At 39.5% G+C, this 22,249-nt stretch overlaps 1 protein-coding gene across 1 annotated transcript in view; it reads left to right on the top strand.

Annotated features, from left to right (window-relative positions):
- The window catches only part of SUGCT (succinyl-CoA:glutarate-CoA transferase), a 332,361-nt gene extending 310,587 nt beyond the window's left edge, over nt 1–21,774 (top strand). Inside the window, exon 13 of the mRNA XM_009274789.2 lies at nt 21,445–21,774. Coding sequence (XP_009273064.1) covers nt 21,445–21,608 — 164 coding nt within the window. The 3' untranslated portion in view covers nt 21,609–21,774. The remainder of the gene's footprint in view (nt 1–21,444) is intronic.
- Nucleotides 21,775–22,249: the final 475 nt, after the last annotated feature.

The raw sequence follows: 22,249 nt of genomic DNA on the forward strand, positions 1-22,249 counted from the left end.
AGTAGTTGTGCTTACATTGCCCTATTCCCCACTTCCCAGGCAAATCAAGGCTGTCTCTCAGCAGCAGAAGGATGAGGTAGAGTTGTGATTGCAGCCATTATGTGGGGGAGCAGGAAGGTGATAGGAACCAGGGTGCTGACTTTTTCATTAAGAGCTGTATGCCAGTCGTAGTGCTCTTTCTGCAGCAAAAATCAGAATTTTTAGCAGATGGATCAGTGCTATAGTAAACTTTGCTGTGAGGAACTGTTCCCACAAGGATACTTGATATCACTGTAGGCATGTGTGTGTGTGCACTAACACACTTGCCAACTAAAACTACAGCAGCCAAAGGATGGGGTCAATTTAGAGAAGGGAGGCAGAGATGCAGGCCTAGCTGAAGAAGACAGGCACGTAAGTGTGGTTGTTCTATGAATATGGCAAAACCCTCTGTTAGAGATGGAGTGGTGGGCATCGCCCACATTTTGGGGAGAAGAGGACTAAGAACACAAAATATCAGAAGCCTGTGTGACCTCACTGGCTCATCAACTCTGAAAAATCAATCCATGTGTGATTTGCTGCAGTAGAAAAGCAAAACTTTTACAGAGTGGGCATAAATAGTAGCACTGAAATGCCTGCCGCAGTGGGGTTAGAAAAAACAAGGCTCCCTCGGTCTCAAGTCCCACCAGGTTTGGCCTCAGTTCTCTCACCACTTGTACTGCCTTTAAACTCCAGGACACCTTCTTCTTAGTCAAGTTTTACATGTTTCCTTAGGAGTGTATCTTGTGAATGTCAACCTGAGAACATCCACTTGCTTCAAAGTGTATTTCCTTAAGAACAACTCATATGCAAAAAAAAAGCAAGTGTTGTCTGATAAAGGAAATCCTTCACTATTCATAAAATATTTGGGTTATTTGAGAAAAGAGGAAATTGCTAAGGATTAGGTTTACAGCACATGAGCATGTCTCAGAAGTGCTACTCTGTAAAGCTTGTCAAGGGAAAAAAAAGGGAAAATAAATCCCAGTAGGCTTCCAGAGTTTTGCATCCTGTAGTTTATTACATTTGTCAGTAAAAGCAGCAAGGATTATGGAAGTAGATTTATTAATTTTATGAAATCCTGGCATGAAGGATTGGTGGCCCTCTGATAGAAAATGAAGTGGAAGTATTTTGCGAAAGACAGACATTGTGTACTTGCAGTGAAAAGTTATTATTGCAGCAAACCTGTTGCAAATAAATCGCTGTAGCAAATCCCTTGGAACTTACTTGCCTTAAAGTCGATGGGATTATGTTTTATGTCTCCTTGTGTAAAGGAAGATCCTTGGTTTCAATGGGTGTTCAAATTCCTTGGGGCAGTATACAGAATTAGAACAGCTAATCATAACCAGTTTGAAAAAGTTTCCTGTTGGTGTTTTAGCATTTGTTATTAATGCCTTAAAGGCACACTCTCTGCTAAAATGAAGGTTTATTTTCTCTACTTTCAGTATCTCGTCCTTTGTACAAGGTGTCCTTTGGAAGACTTTAAAATATTTGGTCCTTTTCAGGATCTATCATCTGTATGTTGAGAGGAAACTGAGACAAGGACAGTAAGTTGTGCTAAAAAAGGTGTTAATTGAAACATGATGATTAGACCATTTATAAACATGATCTGTTTTTCACCTCAAGGCAGAGTCCATCATGTATGACAGACAAAAATACTGCCATTAAGACCTGAATTGCTGAAAGCCTTTTCTCAAAGTTCTTAAGTCATATCCGTCTGAAAGCAGTTGTAGGCTACTTGCGTAAAATCTCTTCAAGGACTCTGTTCTGGTCTAGTAGGTGGGTTGTAGGCAGGTACCTGATTAGGTACCTGCATCACAGAGGTAGCAGTTTCACTTGTCTCTAAATATTTTAGCACTTTCAGTGGGTATGGGTAATAAAGTCCCATTTTCTCTTAGAAGTGTGTTTCTACAGGGTAAGGTTAATGCCTTCTGGGCCATGTCATAGAAGCTGAAAAAGTGGCGTTGCTTTTCTCTTTCTTTTAAATAAGGAAGTTAAGTGTCCGTGCTGGTGTTGCAGTACGCCCTTAGTAATCATAGCAGTCTATTTCATTTTTGTCTCAAGTAGTAATTACTTTAACTCATATGAAATTAAAAACTAAGTTTGACTTTTCGTTTGTACCAATGTTCAAATTTTTTGCATAAATTTAATTGGAAAATACAGCTCCTATTTGCCTAAGATACTTCAGTGGGTCTGTTACCATTGCATCAAAAATATAGATAAAATCATAATCCTTAACATCTTGAGAACCACTTAAGAACAATTATGCCTGTTTCACAGGGACAAAGAACAGTTTCCCTAAGTTCACAATAAGTGAGTTTCATGTGCTGCAGTTCTTGAGTACCTACTCATCACTGGGCCATCCTTTCCTCATTGCAGAGGAGCAATGACATGTTCCAGGCTCTGGTCTCTCACTGCCTCTTCCCCTGCTTTTTACGTCTGGTCTCCACGAGTCTGTTCTCTGCAACCCAGGGACCTTCACAGCTCACAGATCCAGCTGGCTAAACATCGCCACTCTCTGTGATCTGGACTTTCATTGTCCCTTGCTCTCCCCTACCCTAGTTTCTTTCGGAAAGAAAAGAGGATGTATTGGTGGGAAGGAGACAATGCCATGCCTAGCCACGTTCCTGATTGTGGACAATAAGGAGATTAGGACTGAGGGGGACAAACACCATGAAGGGAACATGCACACTAAGTATAAAGTTCTGAAGCCTGTTGCAGCCAGGCATATTGGCATGCATCATAGAAAGGTTCAGCATCATTGTTCTAAGGAAAGTTTAATAGTCATAGTGGTTACAACACTGTAGCCACTGCTCTACACCTTCAGCGCTCCATGCAAGTGTTACCTAGGTCTTCACTATATCCTACGAGTTAAGTCAGCAAATACCATTATCACTGTATTACAGCTGAGGAGACTGGGTCATTTAAGCACACGCTGAAATGGTTTGCTGGATCACAACCACACAGAGTAACTACTTTATGTAAAGCTGTATAACAAGTTAGTGAAAGTGCTAAAATTTTATGGCTCGGTATCCAATGGTTGTTCCCCATCAGATTTGTACTGGGAATGTCAAAGATGTCATTTCATAAGGGTCAGGCTTTTGTTAGAAGGAAGCAACCCAAACCCATGTGCCTGCTTTTGTTAATTATATCCTCCATGTGGACAGTCTCATCCTCACAGTCTTATTAATGGAAGTGACTGCATGTGTGCTATGTAAGTATGTATATCTTGTAAACATCTCATTGTATGAATGCACATACATATGCATCTATATAATATCAGTATATCTGTATATATAAATAGGATGGTCATCCACATGTAAGTGGTTGAAATGGAAATCTAGATGTTCTGGTATGGAATTTATTTCTTCTCCAAACTGTTTGAAATTTATACCACTAATGAATGTGAAATACTCACAGTTATACTGGAAGTGCAAGACTAACAACTGATAGTGAATTCAGCACATCAGAAACATTGTTTTTTACAAGTACTCATTCTTATGCACAACGTGTTACAATTCTGTAGGGTTTTTTTTCCCTTTTTTTCCTCTTTTTTAACAATTCTAAAGAGCATGTTACTATATCACAGACAGTATTTGATTTGCACTTAAGGGAAATATCACACCTTGCAGTTCAGTCTTCTAATAAACCTCAGACCTCCTCTGTTTCTATCACTTAATTTAAAATTTCCAAATCTTGGAAAGAGGCTGATTTCAATGTATTCCCATTCCTATGCTACAGTGCTATAGTGCAGTCAAAGAATTTTTCCACATGATCATAGTACTATTATTACTATTGATTTTGACATCTCTGGATCAAGATTCAGATGTGGATGAACATAAGCAGTTCTTCTAAAAGCTTAATAGCGTTTTTTTCCTTTATTTTCCCACATTCACAGTTGCTCTCTCCTTTCCCCCTTCTTTTTCCATCCTTTCTTAAGAGCTTTCCTGTAACTATAGTTTCTCCCTGAAAGGTTGTTGTTAACTTGGTGCTAGCTTGTAATGAAAATAGCACATTATTTGTATATCTTCATGGTTATTTTTATCCAGAAATAACAAAAGAAAGAATTTTAAGTGATCAGTGGTTTACCTTTCCTAGGTTATCAGTTTGTGGCCTCTCAGAAAGGGACCTTATTTCTAAGATGCTCAGAAAATCTTAAAGATAGCCCAGACTCACCAAAATATGTTGTTTCCTAAATCCTTTTTCAAATCCTTTACATTGATTTTACACTGTGCTTAAAGGATTAAATATTTGTTGAATCTGGTCCTAAATCTTTTATTTGAAAGCAGCACTATTTATGATCTTTTAATTAAATGTGGTGGATAGCGAGAGTCAAAGCTTAATTTAAAAACTGGGATCTGAAGCATGTTAAAAACTGTTCAAGTTGTAAAATATACCTTAGTTTCCAATCCTTTACATTGATTTTACACTGTGCTTAAAGGATTAAATATTTGTTGAATCTGGTCCTAAATCTTTTATTTGAAAGCAGCACTATTTATGATCTTTTAATTAAATGTGGTGGATAGCGAGAGTCAAAGCTTAATTTAAAAACTGGGATCTGAAGCATGTTAAAAACTGTTCAAGTTGTAAAATATACCTTAGTATGAATGGGAATAAGGAAATCATCCACTGCTTTAATTAAAACTAATGAGAAATAATGTGATTTTCCTTTTTGTGTTTCTCACTCTAAAAACATCCAATGTGAGCAGCTTCTGTGAAACGTGTGAGTTTGCTTGTACACAGATGTAAGGATTATTTGCATGCTGTCATTTGCCATTGATTTCAACTGCAGTTTCCACATGTCACGGAAAGCACACCGTATAAAGCAGACGTGTGTTCGCCATGTATGCTGTGTCTATAAACCAAGCAGGACACGATTATTTTAATAGAATTTGGACTGACATTTTATAACATTTTCAAAAGGATTCAGAAGGCTTTACAAAAGAGGACAGCTACAGCACAAAAATACTAATTAAGATGAACTTCTCAAACTTGATAAGTGATGTGGTTTTTGATTTTGGTTACCCAGCTGAAGATGCATTAAAGACTGAACTTCAGAGAATGCACTTTCTTTAAATTAGGACTACCACAAGCAGCTCAGATCCAAAAGTAAAAGCATCCTGAGTTCCTACTCAGTCATTTGTGAAAACTGTGGCCTTATTTCTCTTTAGTCACATTATGAGTCAAAGCTGGTTGGGAATAGAGATGGAGGGGAAGCATATGCTCACGTGGATTAACCTGTCATAGGGCCATACTTAAGAAGCTGAGTATCTAGACTTTTTACATACAAGAGTCCACTCCTGTTGGTTGGCCTAGGAGAATGAATAAAGATGCCGTGGTCATGTCCTTCCTCCGAGTCACTCAAAAAAACAGCATTTGGATTTCTCTGATGAGAAAGGCTGTTTCTCATATCCAATACAGAAGTCTGTGGTACCCTAAGATTGCTGTTGCATGTACACAAAGGATATAGTTCCACTGAAAGTTCTAAATAATGTAAAATTAAATAAGTCCATCCTATTTGATTTCTTTATCTGAATCTGTTTTTAGTTTTGTTTGTGGTCGGCCTCTAAGAAGACTGGATAACCCAGGCACAGAAATTACAAAAATTCGCTCTGTGTATTAAATTGGCATTACATCTTTCAGCATGAATTCAGGTTCTGCTAGCTCTTTTAGGAGTCATTAGTGCTTTGCTGAATTTTTCCACACCTGCTTAAAATATGTTGGTTGCAGTGCATGCTGCGAAGTGGGGTTATTTGGCTTATCATTAAGGATAAATCCCAGCTGCAGAGATCTAACAAATCCAGAGGAAGAATTCAGCAAATATGTTCTATTTAGTCAGAAGCGCTTGCTAATCTTTCTCTCTGTCTCAAGTATTGCTTTCACAGTACAATGTGCAACTGGTCAGCTTATGTAAGAAATAGATGAGGGAGTACACTGATTAATGAAGGAACTGGAAAAATATGAATAGTGAAGAATATCAAGCATTCAGAGTATTCAATATTTAAGGTCAGTAGAAGGTTTTGGAGAAGGAGTGGGAGAAGGAGTGAGGGAGAATAGGGCTTAGGGTTCAATGGAAAGTGCCGTGGGGAGCTGTGGGCTTTGGGAACAAGAGCGAGCATTGAAGGTTGATGAGTAATTGAGCTACATGGGATATATTATCTCATGGTGTATTAAGTTCTTTGTGGTGATTATCCTGAGGATGTTAGAGTAGGCGTTGGTTAATGGGAGTCTAGGGAGAGGGATTTGGGAAGAACAGGGGAGTATGCATAAGAGGAGGGTGGGATACTGGAGCTAGATGGCAAATTGTTAGAGGCTGGGAAAGAATCATGGGGAAGTATTGGATGTTCTCCTGTATTCTCACACTCCTTCAAGAGCACCTACTTCTGACCATTGTCAGAGAGCAGTCTAGCGTACTGAGCCACTGTGGGTGTTTTCCTGCTTTTATGTTAGCTTTTATAGTCTCTGTGAAAGGGTGAAGGTTTGCCCAGGTGTGGTTAGTTGGCAAAGGAGAACAAAGAGTCTTGCCAAGCAGAGAAATATGGAAATACCTTAGTTGGAAAGGCAGGCCTCGCTGTGGTAACAGGAGATTGGTTAGGCCACCTTAGGATAAGGGCAGAGGGGAGTTAGAAGGTGGTAGGATGGGAATCCTTAGCTTCTGCTCTAGAATCCTTAATCCCCTGCTCTAGAAGAATTGTGTTTTCCCAAACACAAATCTGTTTTTCTGAACTCCTGAGCTTAAAAAGCATCTATTGCCCCAGCCCACTGCATATCTCACCCTGCTCCATTCACCCCCTTCACCCAGCTAACTTTTCTTTTAGGTTTGCTAATGCTTTCTGGCACGGGGATTTGGTTCAAATATTGCAAAACATAGTGGAGAGCTCTTGATTGGGTGGTACTGCCTGTGATGTCTCATGGTTGCACTGCAACCACAACCATAAAAGTTAGATTAAAACAAGTAACTTTGTCTAACAATCTAACTTTTCTTGAAAAATGTGATTGTCTCCAGCATTTTCAGTACATTTTAACAATATGGGAAGTTTAGTATTTTGTTACCTTTTGACTGGAGAGCCCTAAGAAGATGAGATGTAAGCAGAATAATTTCTGAAAGATTTCCTCCACATTTGTGTCTGGCAGTCTGGTATGTGCCCCCTCTATGTACCCATGGGAAGAAAAGATGTTGGGGGCCAGCTGTTTCTTACAGCTTGCCAGTGGGGTCTGTGTCACATCAATAATGTCAGTCATTCACCTCAGTGAATAATAAATAGTGTGCACATCCACAGAAATGAGAGATATTATAACGAAATGTTATATACAAAGATGTACTTCAGATTTAAAATGTTTGAAATCTCTGTGTGTTTGTAAAATTAAAACAATCCTAAGTCTCTTAACCAAAATTATAGTTCATTTTTCAGCTCTAAGTTTGTGTGCTACTTATTTGGAGAAGGTGCAGAATTCATTCCATTCAGCACAATTGTCTCTGCCTTCAAAGAGGAGCTAAACCAGGCTAAGCAGTACTGGAGCCACTAAAATCTCAATAATACTTTTTGATAGCTAGTTATTATTTAATTTTAATTTAATTATATTGCACAGACATAGTTCAATAGAGAACCTAAGTATCCCAGTCAAGATCAGGGATGTGATGTTCAAGGATCTGCAGACAGAAACCAACATGTGTTTTCTACCACATTATGGGAAACAGTTTCCACCCAAGAGTTAGCTAAGAGTTTAATCCTGCAATTAGTATGCTCTCTGCCCAGAAACTATCACTTGCAGCACAGCAAGACAGATGGATTTCGGATTAGAAAGAAAACTCTCCCACAACAGAGTAATGCACAATTTATCAGATATAACTTGGGACAGTGGTTCATACTCCTCTGAAGCAGCTCTGGGAGACAGGATATCAGAAAATTATTATTTGTATTTCATTCCAATACAACGTGGGGCCCGTTGTGTCAGACACTGTATAAACAAATAGTAAGAGATGACTCCAGTCCCTAACATTTTATAATCTAAATAGGCAAGGCTAACACGACTGTACAGGAAATATAAGGATATGGCAAGGGAACGTGATTTGCTTGTGATCACAGAGTTGATTGGTCATAGAGCAAGGAGCCAAATCCAACTGTTTGGATTCCCAACTCTGCAGTTCGTACTACGGTTGACCTTACTATTAGATGATTATTAGTTTCTTCTGATGAGTTTCTTATATTTTCATCATTTTCTTTTGTATTTGGTGTTATTTGTTTGTCAAAATTGCTATACAGAGAATAAGCCCCACGAGGAACAGGAAGCTAGTTAGCCTTCTTACGTGAAAAAGAACAAAGCAGTAATAGATCTTTAATCCAGGTAGATTTAAATGTTTGTATGTCATAGCAAGCAGTTCTTCTTTTATATATATATGTGTATATTAAAAAAAGTGTACCATCAAGGATTACTTTAAGCAAAAATAGCAGCTGGCTTTGAAATTAATGAATATAATCTGTAACAGGTACATATATAAAGCATGAAGTAATTCCTGGCATTCTTCAGTTGATACAGTATCTGAAAGTTGGGGAGAAAACATTAGAATCCAGGAAAGCTACACAAAGTATTTTATTTTATGATTTTTTTTCCTGCAAGTGGATGAACAAGCATTACAAACATGCCCTACACCTGTAAGATCTAGTTATATGGCAGGTAACCAGGGAATATTCTGTGTTTTAAAATGAAATCTGCACATTGAATCAGGCAGAGAACAGCTGGCTTAGAAATCAGCCTGAGAATCAGAATAATCTATGAAAGGTATTTGTATTAGCATTAAACATTTTTGCATGCTGTCAGTGCAGAAGATAGCCTCGGAGCTTTGTGGATTAAGGAAGTGGCTGGTATGACTTTCTGGAATTGGGTTGCCTTGTTAAGAATGGAAAACTCAATTAAAATTTAGTTATGAGAAAGCTATGTGAGCCCTTGTGATTTACTGCTGCACAATGCGGATTCATATTTTAAAAGGCAGAGTTTTCAGTTAAATTTGTGTCAAGTTCTTAGGGAATAAGGTTATGGTCATTTCTGCAGCATGTTACTGCTTTTTGAGCAAGAGCTGTGTACCGATACACGTGTGTCTGATAAGCAATAGAAAGGCACATGAAGATAAAAGAAACTATAATAGCCAAATCCAAATACACTTGGAAGACTAACTAAAGCACGACCTAGGGAGATGCATTCCTGGATATAAGAACCAACGGATGATTAGACTTCGTTAAATTGTACTGTGTTCAGGAGCAATCTACCAGCACCAAGGTAGAGCAGGCATTCACTTACTACAGCATCTCTAGTTCTAATGTTAGGATGTGAATCCCATTTTTTCCACAAACTGGAGTTGACACAACTACTTTTAATCCACGCTTTTAGATAGGTCATTGCAAACGGAGTGTGGATGCTTTTCCCTTGGATTTTGCTTGAGATTATGCCTGTACAAAATCACTTGCATTAACTCAAAATAGGAATTATAAGAGAAAATTAACTAAAATCAGATTAACCAAAAAGCTAAAATTAAATGGAAACAAAAACTGTTAGTATGGAACAAAAGTGCCCACACACAGACTTGCTCCAAAATAACTAATTGTATGAAGTAAAACCAACTGTTATTTTGGTTCCAGTTTTTTTTGTGCAGAGAAGCCCTAGGACCTCTGGCAATTAAAATATAATTGTTCTTGTGATGCAAATATTTACAACCACTCTAAGGGTCTTTTAAATTGCCAGTTCAGTGTAAAGTAGACACAGCGCTGCTGAAAATGAGGCCAGAGATAGCGAGGCCAGAGGCAGCAAGGCTCTTCATATTTTACAAGGATTTTTAGGAGACAGCACTTGCCAATCGTATGAGGTAAAAGAAAGGAGAGGAGAGGTCGAAGGGTTTGCAGTGAAAAAGCAGATTGTGGAAAGCAGAAGAAATACAGTAAATGAAAACCCACAAGTACAAATGGCAAAGGATCAAAGGTGAGGGGCTGTGTAGGAGGGAGGTGCTACTGATGCTCCCAGACATTCAGGGATGGAAAAATTCCATTAAAACTAAGCACCTGCTGCTTAAGATTAGGGCTTCAAAATTACAAACCATGTCAGTAAAAGCATTTTGCTTTGCAGTTTAAAGGGGAGCTAAAGGAAACAGCCAAAGTATTAGGAGGTGGAAAAAGAGAGAATGGGGAAATATTTTAATGAAACTGATCTGCACACATTTAAGATGGGATATTGCTTAGGCATGGCTGCTTTCAATCTGATTTTAATTTTTGTTCCCCAGCTTTTCAGCTGCCTTCTTGAGCAAAAAGAGACTTTTTAGTTTAGTTTAGTAAGGGGATAGGCAACCGAGCTTTGGATGGCTTCCTAACCTTGTGCCTCATTCCTCTTCATGGGTGTGTCTGACTCTTAAATTTCTGTTTCTTAATCCTACTCTAGTCTTTGTGGGTGAGGAGAGATGATTTCTGACTCTTTTGCCCATTGTAGCGTAGAACGCAACACTGAAATCTCTTCTGACGGAGTAAAGGCTGGCAAATGTTAGAAACCACAAGAACTTAGATACAGAACCAGCCTATACTTAACTGACATACACGCTCACATCGGCATGCCTGCACAACCAAAAACCAAACTGAAGGCTGCTTGGTTTGAAACGGCTGTTTCTCCTGCCCCATACTGCTTTGATATTTGCAAGTCGATGAGCTGAATATCACGTCAGGGATTGGCAGCAGACAATGGAAAGCCAAAAAGCTGCTCCTAGTCCTTCGCACTGAGACAGAATTGATCAAATTGTCACTTATAAATTGGTGGAAAAAAACAGCTTAATCTGCAGTGTGCCCTCTCTCTAGTCCCACTCCCAGACTCCAATTTAAGGACTCTGTTTCCCTTTAAAGAACTTAAGATTAACCTGACGATTGCTTTGAAATAGGAAATAGGAAAAAAGAAGTTGCTAAAAGGAGTTCTATGTCTTAGAGTTTTGCTTTCCCCTGCTCAATGAAGGGATATTTGCTCTTCTTGTCTACTTTGAATACCAGATGTCTCTGCACAGTCAAATTGAGACATCCTGAAAGAGAAAGATTTTCAGATGTCCTCAGCTTTTTCTGGAAACTGAGCCCCTTTAAAGATGTCTCAAGTATGACACTCAAAAACAGAGTCGTCCCAGATTGCACAGTGCTTTTCGAAACTCAGCCAGCATTTTTAGTAGCCTATGCCTCAAGGAGTCTGGGCACCTTACCCAAAAAGAGCTAAAAATGTAATTTGCAGTTCTTCAAGTAATCCAAAACAAAGTATCAAATCCCTTCCCATCTTCCTTTGCCAGGGAAAGTCCCCGTGCACTGGAACTGGCCTCATTCTGCTGCACAAGGGACAGCAGAAGTAAATGGAGGGTGGAGTGGGAGAGCTTTTGGAAGAATGATCAGGCTGTGCATAGTGCTCAGCCCTACTTAATCACAGATGCCTTGCTTGAGAATCGAGTTCCAAATATTTCCATGGTGCTCAAACATAGAGTTACCTGGCTGTCGTCTGTGCTGAAGAATTTCAACCACCAGAATTTCCTTGGCTGTGCTGCAGCTGATGGCTTTTTCCATTATTTTAATACTCACTCAGCAGATGATACTTACTTGGTGTGGGTCACTAACCAGGCAAGAAAGTATCGACCGACTGTTGAATTTTCCAAAAGTGAAGGTTTATATGCCTGTGTATGTAGCCACAGAGGAACAGTCTAAAGATGTGTAGAAGAAATGTGCGTGGCAATGCACATACAGCACATGACAGACACATGATTTGACATCTAACTAAATGTCTGATCTTTGCCTTTTTATAACAATACGCCCCTGTTGAGACTTAATCCTTTGGCCAAAACAAGGGATTGTTGAGGAAAAATTAGTCAATGTAAAAATCTTAAGAAGTGATTGAAAACAGTTCTGCTACAGGTGGACTGAAGAAGGCTTTCATTTCTCGGTTTCTTTTTCTTAACAGGCTAAGATGGATGTCATAAGACATTAATCATCCTAAATAAATGAATAAATCATCTGTACTAATATACAAATGGGTTGTGGTGAGGTTAGGGAACTGAAGCAAAGCAACGTGATAGACTGCCGCTGTCACGAACCATTTGTCACCCAGCTCGCTTTCTATTCTGGCTACCAACTACTGCTGCCGAAGGAGCTGTTACAGTGGGCTTTAATACAGTCAGACAGGAATGCCAGGTAGACCTGTGGAGCAGACACCTCTGGTTTTGAAAAGAGACTTAGAGAAGGATGATTGGAACCATCACAAAAAATAATCTTAACATAAATTCCCATTACAAGGTGTACTGAAAAGAGCTGGTCTGCTCTTTAGAGGTATAAAAAGGGGACATAGAAAAATGTTTTTTTCTTCTGTGCAATAATCTGTGCCCTGTTCTGATGTCTAGGCTTACAGAAGGGTACAGAAATAACTAGACAAAGACTTCAGGGACAGGCCACAGAAAAATGTTCCCTAGGAGCTGGAAGATCAGACTTGTGAACATTGTCAGAGTGTTTGGGAGCAATAAACGCATTTTCAAAAGTTGCTTAGAAGAATGTTTTGAATATTCTTTCAAATTTGTGTTAAAAGAAGGCCCAAAGGTTTTTTAATTTTTAGTTATTTTAACTAGTTGTTTGGAAAAAGCTTAAAGCCTCCTATCTGGAAAAAGTGCCTCTTTAGCAAGTAAGAGATCAGAGAGAAAATTATACCCAGCTTTAGGATCAGGCTGTGTATGTTCTTCAGTTTGCATTTGTCTTGTATCCCTGAATTAAGAGACTAGAATCAACTTAAGGTATCCGGGCTTCAGCTGGTTGCCTAAAGAGTAAGAAAGAGCTCATCTGCTCCCACTCTGATGATGCACAGCTGGCCAAGAGGATTACTTTTGGGGTCTCTGAAGAGCCAAAGAATCTAACCTATAGCTGGAGACAGGACACAGGAAAGGACAAATTGATGTACTGAGGAGACACAGACACTTTCTGGGTTGGCTGGCCTGTCTTATTCCAGCATGCAGGGTCACACTAACCACAAGGCATGGGACTTGGAAATAGTTTTCACCAGGCTCAGTAGGAGGTCCCCGAGGAGCTTCTTGCCTTCCTGCACAGCTGGGGGCATGATTCAGCTTCCAGGATCATGTGATCGTGTTGCAACCAGGCAATTCTCTGTCCTTACAAGAGGCTAATTTCAGGTAGCATTTTGCTTTTTCTTGTTCCATACTAGGAGCACGCTTCTCACTAATTACTCTCCTTAAGATACAGTGATTAAGGCCTTTGGGTTTACAGTAAAGATGTCTACTTGAAACAATATGTGGCTTGACTTCCTAAGCATCGGAGGAGTTTCAGGTAGGCCACCTTAACCCCAGCCCCGTTGTGTGAAAACAGTTTTGCTTATGGGCATTTCAGAAATTCGTATGTTTTATGCCCAGAAATAACCATTATGATCATATAGTCTGACCTCCAGCGTAGCACAAGCCTTTCAGCATCACCCTGTAATTTCTGCATTAGGTACACATCCTGTGGTTAACCTGCATCCTGTGGTGGGATCGTATATCGAGTTTGGTATTGATTAGATTATGGCTTGAGACAAATTACATTTTTAGCTTGGATTTTCAGTAGTTCAGGCTTACCTCTGTAGGTTTTTCCTTTTAGAGTTTTGCAGGGCTTCTCCCAGTTACTCTTCTTTGCCATCTAGTTCTTCAGCTCCTTCCTGCAACAGCAATTTATGTTAAACTAGAAGTCTTTAAGTTCCTTGCACAGCCTGAATACACCTTCCACAGTACTGTAGAAAAGATGCCTAGAAGAAGTTGTTCCATGAACACTGGAACTAAATATTGTTTTTCTTCAGATTTACATCCTTTATAAACCCTATATGTAATCTTTATGATAACCTGAACTTTCCTCATGTCCTTTATGCCCTGTCTCCCTAGTGAAGGACGGTATGTGCTAGGTGACTCTTACAGAGCTGCGTCTGTACTTACTGGTGAGCCATTTGCAGCCAAACAGAATATATAACAGCTGAGTTCTTTGGTTTTGTTAATGTCATCAGGGCAGTAATTTGGGTGTCTGTCCTTCAGCAATTGCCAATTTTCACAACACTGGTAAGAACTTAATTTTCCTTGGGATTTCTACACTTTTGTCAAGATTGACAGGTTCAGAAGTTACTGTGTGTGGCAGGGACAAGGCAGACAAACAGATGATTAGAAAGACAGCACAGACACGTAAATTTGTTTCCTTAGGAAATGGAGCTACAGATTATTACCTAGGGAATTTACGGTTCTTTAAAATTGCTACCTCTGGGTATTCTTACTAGTCATCTTCCTTCCTGTCTTTCTTTGAATCTTCTCTTAAGGTCTTTGGGGGTTTCAGGAAGGAGTGGGACCATGTGAGTCTGGACAAAAAGTTAGGCCAAATTTTCAGCACTGTGAGGTGATACACGTGGGAAGCAGTAGACACCACCTTACTGCAACTTTCTTAAAGCTTTTTGGTGCCAAGAGTCCTCTCGCAAAATTGCATTATTCGAATGGTGTAATTATGCGGGATTACTCTCAAATATGCAACCAGAGTGACTGATAAATGATTTCCTTTACTCCAGCAGTCATGTAAGATTAATTAGGTACAGTTAGTATGGTGACACTTTGAAAATGTAAAGCATTATATAAACGTTGAGTGGTATTTACACTGATTATATCCAGGATGTTGGTTGATAGGAAATACATAAAATGTTTTTTAATGCATTTCTATATATGCAGCTTCAGGTAGGAAAGTACTTTTGTAAATGTACTTGGCAAAGGGTTTTAAGAATTATATAACGGATGCTTTGAATGCCTAAGTGTGGGTTGAAAAGTGGCCTGATTTTTAGACACCCATCTATGGCTATCCCACATAAACTATGTTTATGCTCTGCTTGTCAACTCATTCCCCTCACAATGCTTCAGTTTTTACATTCTCAACTCTCGTGACGTTGGATGGTCCTCATAGCTCTCCCATGGCAGTCAGCACTGTCCAAATGAGAAAAGGTGAACAGGTGGCTTGTAGATATTTCTAGCATTGATACTATTTACTGCCCTGCTGATTTTACTGTTTCCTACTACTACTTACTGATTTATTTTTATTTGTGTTTGTATGGCACCTAGAACAAGGTTTACTAGTTTTTTTTATTACCATCTGAAAAAGTTTGTCCATCCTTTCCACTCTCAGTTACTCATTCCTACTCATCCTGCCAAAGTTTTCCACCCTCTTAGCTGTGCTGGATGCCAAGTGAACACTTTGTGTGGCTGTGCTCTAAGTGGGGGAGGAAGTGGAAGCTGCAGTGAGGGAAGGAGGAGCAAGTCTTTGAATATTATCTCCTTAATTGCTTTTTTCCCGAATCTATTACAAGTTGTTCTTAAAACGTAAATCACCAGCTCTAATGTAATGCAAAAGGAAAGGATTTTTCCCAGCAATTAAATAGATTCCTGAAAAGTCCCCCAAGCTCCCAAGCTTTCACATCTGTGGTAAGAAATAGAAAAATGTGGGAGTTCTCCAGTTAAGATGGAGCGGATCATTCATTCTGGAGGTTTCCTTGAAGCCTGTGTGCACTACTCGTACTAGCAGGACTTTTTAATGAGCTCTTTTGTCTGTGTGTACTTTTCTACTTTGTGTTTCATCAAGGGGAAGAAGCCTGGTGTAAAGGCAGGGTAGCCAAGCTGCGCTGTACTGCGTGCTCGGGCACCCCACCTTCTCAGCTGTGAATAATGGATTCATGGCTGGGACCAAAGGGAAGAGACCAGACACCCAAAACGAGGTCTCCCTGGTCTACTGCTGGTAGCGTATCCCTGCACACATCACTTCTAATGGCTAAATATCCTTCACGGCAGCCATGAAGCCCCTCTTGCTGACTTATTCTGTATGGTCTTCCTTTTCATTGCCTTAAAAGTCCCTGCTTGTTTTCTGCTGATCCTCCTTTAGGCCAGTTTCATAAGCAGCCGATCGCATGCTCCAGACACTTGACCTGTAGCGTATATGGGATCTGGGTGCAAATGTATTGGCTCTGGGCCAGCGCTGTTGACTGTTGATGGTATTTCATTGGAATTGCAAAACTGTTATGTAGCAACACCATGTTATTGGAAGAGGCACAAGTGTTTGGTTTGTTTTCGTGTGATTCCTACGTGTATATAAACTACACTGTGAGCCGGGGTAAAACTAACTAATGAGTGGTGTTAGGTTTCTCATTGCTCTTTTTTGCAAATGTAGGCGATATGTTGCAAGGAGAATGTATACACATACGTTAGCTCAAAATTCCCCTTTCTTTTCCTTGTCCCACTTGAATAATAACAATCATGACTTTTCCCTGAGCTTGGCTGTCCCCAGGCCTGATTCCCTCTACATAGTTTGAGAGTTAGATTGCTTCAATATGCTTTAACCTGTGCTGTAGAAAAAGTGTTATCCAGTGACTGCTGCACAATGCTGCAGGACTGCTATTTGTCAGGACAAAGCAAATATTGTTACCTTTATCCACTTTTATATACTGTGCTTTGCACATTTAATATCATTCAAATTCAACTTTAATTTCTGCTACTTGTAGAGTACAAGTGACTTTGCTTCTGCAGCCCCAAATCTCAGCAATGCCCAGTGACACATTGCAAAGACTGCCGTGTGTTTCACCTGTTTAGGGTGAATGTTCAAAGGCATTTCAGTCTTGCAGGGCCCTTCCTGTGTACCAGTTTCAGTGGTTTTATCTCATTTTTGTCTTTTGCTTTAATGTTTTTAGTATGTCTTAACCTAATAGCTCAGTTTGATGCCTAGCAATACTATAGTAGATAGGCACCGAAGAAATAGAATTTATTATGATGATGTTGAGTTCAAGTACCGGGGAGGTCTTCAAGATATCTTGGTACAGTTGTCATTGTGGTTGCGACTGATACAAATTTTGATTTATTGTTGCACTATTAACTCTTGTACATAATGTGGTGTGCACAGCATGTATTTTAGCAATGTGCCAAAGTCAAAATGATAATAATAATAATAATAAAATAAGATTAGCCTAGAATTTAAGTGGGGTGAAAGCGCTCTTTGGTTTACTGGCAATGATAATCAAAGCAAAAAGAGAAACAGGCCTCTTTTAGTTTAACAGGACAAAGGTAAATCACAGCTGCCACTTATTCCTTCATTGCTTTTTTCAGGTGACCACATGTGTCCCTTTAACTTCATGGCTGAATTGAGTACAGTGTCCCGCTTACAGCCAGGATGCACAGGTGACTGCTGTCTTACCTCCTCCAACCAGTAACCCTGCTTCTACCCCAGCAAAAGGCCTGTTTTCATCTGCAAGGCTCCCTGTAACTCACCCACATGCAAATGCTTCTGACCTTAATTAAAGCAGTTCACCTCTCTCTGCCTCAAGGGATGGTTTCCTCATAAGGCAGTTGTGTTTAATTAGCATTTGCATAGCATTCTGCTGGTTGCTCTCTGGGAGCATTGTTCAGTAGGAGCGTGGGATTGCTGAAGCCTGACTGGCAAGCTTTGCACCCTCCTAATTGACGCAGAAGCCAAGTAGAAGTTACACAAGGAAAGAACAGAGAATCGTTAATGATGGATCATTAGCAAGTAGCTCCTTTGAATGAATGTAGATAACTTTATAACTCTATCAAAGTGAAAAGTAGCATGATGAATTATGCATCAAACAATAAAAGCTCAAGGAAGACACTGGTTTTATAATTGCTGTGCAATTTTCTAGCATGCTCTGGTTTGTACGATTAATTTCTTTGGGACGTGTAAAGCATTCTATGCCTGTTGTACACTTAATGTCAATTTTCTCTCATTAGAGGTTTTATTCTGTGTCTTTTGATATCACTGCAAAAACTCCCAGGGTTTGAGATATGCAATTTTTATACTAGCGAAAATTTGCACAAGCAAGTGAAAAGTGTATAGCTGCTAAACTAGTTCCTTTGAGGGTTTGCTGGTTTCTCATTATAAGGAGTTCTCAGATACACACACCTGAAATAAGATTGCTTTATATCTTTATATTATTATATTTTTTAATAGAAATTGCCTAATAGTTTTGTGGCTATGTTGAATTTCTAGACTAATAAATCTCTAAGGGGCATTTTTGCTCTGAAATTATCTTCAGAAGCATTTCAGTTGGCACAGATAGATCATTCCTGTGGCTTGCACTAGTGCCAGTTCAGCCCTCAGTTAGTCCTAGGAAGATGATTAATACAAATATTGCCTAGTGATGTCACCTGTCCCTTTAAAATGTACTGATCTCTCACTTGAGATTTCCTCTGAAAATTGAACTGAGAGTGTTCAAAGTGAGTAGCATTAGAGGAATAAGTTAATAAAAAAGTTATTCCTGATGTGAGCTGTTTCTTAGCTTTTGTGAATATTAGTGGGTGAAAGGGGACTGTGAGAGATCATCTAATCCATCAGCAAGCCCCAGGGATCAGCCATAGGATCAGCTGTGCTAGAATAATTCTTGTTCCTGAAGACCTGACTGATAAGAACTCCGCAGCCTCCTCGCATGGCCTGTTTCAGCATTTTTCTACCCCTACCATTATAAAAGTGTATTTTCTAGTACCTAACTTCAGTTTCTTTTGTTGCAATTTAAATCAATTATTTCTCATTCATCGTGGACATGAAAAAGGATTTACTTCCTCCTTGCAGAAAGGTCGCATGGATTTTGGGGGGCTTGGGGTTTTTTTTGTTGTTGTTGGTTATTTTTTACATTTTTTTGAAGACAGTCTTGAAGACCTTTTTTCCCTGGCCTTTCTCTTTAGGTCCACGATCCCACTTTATTCAGTCTGTCATGTTTTCTCTGATTATTTTGGTTGCTGTCCTGTAGAACCTCTTCAGGTGTTCCAGATGGCTGTGCAGTGGGGGCCCCACACCAGACACTGCTCCAGCTGTGACCCGCCAGCTCTAACTAGAGCAAAAAGATTATTTCATGTGTCCCGCAGGCTTCTCTCTTGTTTGTACATCCCTGTATGACGCTTGCCTTTTTCACAACAGCATGATGTTGTTGACTCATCTTTACTTTGTGATCTAGAATAACCCCTAGCTATTCCTACCTTGCTATTTGTCTCCTGCCCTGTATTTATATAATTAAATGTAGTTCCTTCCCCTTGACATTATTGAATTTCACCCTGTTTTATCAGACCATTTCTCCAGTGTAGCCAGGTCATTGTGAAATCTGCTTCACAGTCAGGTTTAGGTTGAAATCCTCAGAAACCTGAGCAGGTACGATCTGAGTTCCATCAGCCGACCCACTAAAAATATACCGATTAGTGCTTCATCCTGAACAGTTTCCTCTGGAACTCACTTGAAACGTTCTTCTGTTTTAGAAGATCCCAGGCAGCAATTCTCTGAATACGATTTCCCTCTCAGTATTGCACCTGCCTTCGTCTTTGCCTAGACCATGTTTCTTTAGTAAGTTTATGGAAAATAGCAGAGAATTTTCTTTCTGAAAGTCAAATTTTGATCTGGCATCCTAGTGGTCAGAGAGTCATCTCACCTGACTTTAGATGTCTGGGTGGTAGAGGTCTGCATCTAAGGTACTTGTCTAGCCTCTCCTTTATGGAGAAACATAGGTGATCACAACTCATCTGGCCAGGTTTAGTCATTTACCAGTGTCTTGGAAGAACTACACTGTAAGTGTGTCTTTTCATCTGCGGTGACTCCAAAGGGAGTTCAAGCAACTAAACATCTATCCAAAGGGAGTCTAAGCAACTAAACATCTATATCTAGGCTATTGGCATCTAAAGTTAGATGGGATGTATCTCACCTCCAGCCCTTCTCCTGGTAGAAAGACAAGAGATCGAGCGTACACTATTTGTTCTTAATAGACACATGCTGGCTGTTACTCATCTCCTGAGTACTTTCAGTGTGGTTATTTGTTCCAGTATTTAACGGAACTTGAAGTTAAATGATTTGGTCCTCAATTCCCTAATTCTACCTCCTTTCCTTTTTAAACACAGGAACCATACCTGACCTCTTCCAGGAGCATACTGATCAGGAACGTGCCAAATCAGCCTGAAAAAACCCTGTTTTTCTAAGCACCCTTTATCTTATTTTGTCCTGCTTTGAGGTGGATACCTTTACTGTATTAGCCATTTGGTCACAGTTGATGAAGACTGTTGAAAAAATGGCGTATTTTGGCATGCTGCATGACCTTTGTCAGCATCTCTCCTCAAATAAGTAGTAACTCAAGTAGTGAACTTCCCTACTCATGCCCTTCTAGGATGACTTCTTGCTGTGGTTCATTTCCCTTGCTGATTTAGATCCTGTTTCTTCAGAAATAAGTCACACACTCTTCTGCCTATTAAAATGCCCTATGTATTTCTTTGCATTTCTAAGTAAACTGTAGTGTCATAGTCGAAGACATAACTACATGTAACTTCTTCGGTAAATTCTTTTTGATGATATAATAAAGACCATAACTATGAGTAGAGAAATCCTTTTGCCAATTGTCCAAAGCACCAAAGGTGGTTGTATTTTGTATTAAAGAAAAGTTTTCAACTGACAATTAGGGAAATTATTGTCCTCTATTTCTCTATAAAACACTTAGTTTTTCTATGCAGACGCTGAATGTATACCTCAGTTTTGATCCTACAGTAAATTTGTGGCCATTCTCTCTTCTGAGACTGACAGTAAAGGTATAGCTACTTGTCTGTAAGGAACTGCACTGAAATCTCTGTTCAGTTCACTACAGAGAATTGCTAAAAAGTGAGATCTGACTACCTGCAATAGACATAAAAGTCTTCATATCGTTGCCCATTTCCCTAAGTGATTTCCACCTTTGAAATTATTCTTGCCAGAGTAAATAAACCGTTGTTGAGTTTCTTACAGCTGCTGCTACCTATATTTTTGATAGAAAACATAAAACAAGCTGGGAATGTCTTTGCTGTGCATGATGTCAGTTCTACATCACTGCAGGATAATGGAGCATGCTGCAGAGGTTCTTGAGCTGTTGCTAACTGGAGACGGTGCTTCCCATCATCCGGTGCGCTGCTCCGACATCAGTAACAGTGTGTTAACATGACACTTCATTGCATTCTTATGGTTGTGCTGCCTCCTGTTGTAGACAGCGTGGGGATTTCTGCACCACATCCCCTTGTGTGGGCTGGGCATTGCCTGCGTTGTTCAGGTGGCAGCGAGTGGTAGACCTGTGACTTAATGAGTTAGAGCACCCCAATATAGATACCACTGGGAGCAAGGGGAAGACTTTCTTAATGTTGGGCGAATATTCAGCAATTCTGCATTTGGGTGAACTACTTAAAACTGGCTTATTGGTACATTATTGTGAACTGGAATTTTTTTGGTCTATAATTCCAGAATATAACATTTCTGTGATAAGAACTGTGGTAAGACTGCTGTGAAAATGAGATATTTTCCTTTAAACTAACATAGACACTTCAATATAAATATGGGCAGTAACTTTTGAAAATAATTTCCCTCCTGTCTGCTTTCTTTACAGGACCAGGTGTCAGATACAGTGAATTTGCTGTGTCACATCCCAAACCACCTCCGCTTGTTGGACAGCATACAGTGGAGATACTGAAGGGCATGCTAGGGTACGAGGATGATGCCATAGAAGAACTGCTCCGCACTGGTGCTGTGGCTCAGCATGAGGTCAGATAAGGAACATTAGCTACATTCCTTCACACTGAGTTCACATTACTTTGTCCTCTCTTTGCTCCCTTCAGCTCCCCTAATGGGACTCAAAGAGAAGACATAATTTAATTCCTAATTTTCTTCCATGTGTGTTTGTATGATTTTAACACTGATGTATCAAATAAACAATCTTATACTGTCTGAGTGAAAGATTTTCTTGGGGTGGGTGGGAGTAAATGTAATTATACAGTCCTGTGTGGCTACTCATTTTCTGTACATCATCTGGGAAATGGAGTTCTTATCATAATTACAGTAATTGCCTAAACGTTTGTCCCCAGAAAGACATAATGTTAGTGAAAAGAAGCAGAACCTTAAAAATCTGTATACTAGACTCTCCGCTTGCAGAAAGCTGCCTTGTACAATTATTTTAGTAGAAAATCAATTATGTACAAATTGGTGGTTGATCTGATTTGATTTTGAACAGAATCATCAGTCATGAACTCTTTGTTCATCTCTATTTTAAATCATGGGTAGAGTAACCATTGCAAAACTCACTTCTGTTCCCTGGTATTCCCAATTACCAATATGTCTTTATATTACACTACATGGTCATGACAATCCCAGCATGTTAGCAGAAATAAGCTGAAATTGGCACAGTCCTTCAGTTA

The sequence above is a fragment of the Aptenodytes forsteri genome, unplaced genomic scaffold (genome assembly GCF_000699145.1).
Source record: "Aptenodytes forsteri isolate BGI_AS27 unplaced genomic scaffold, ASM69914v1 Scaffold282, whole genome shotgun sequence".
NCBI classification, from domain to species: domain Eukaryota; kingdom Metazoa; phylum Chordata; class Aves; order Sphenisciformes; family Spheniscidae; genus Aptenodytes; species Aptenodytes forsteri.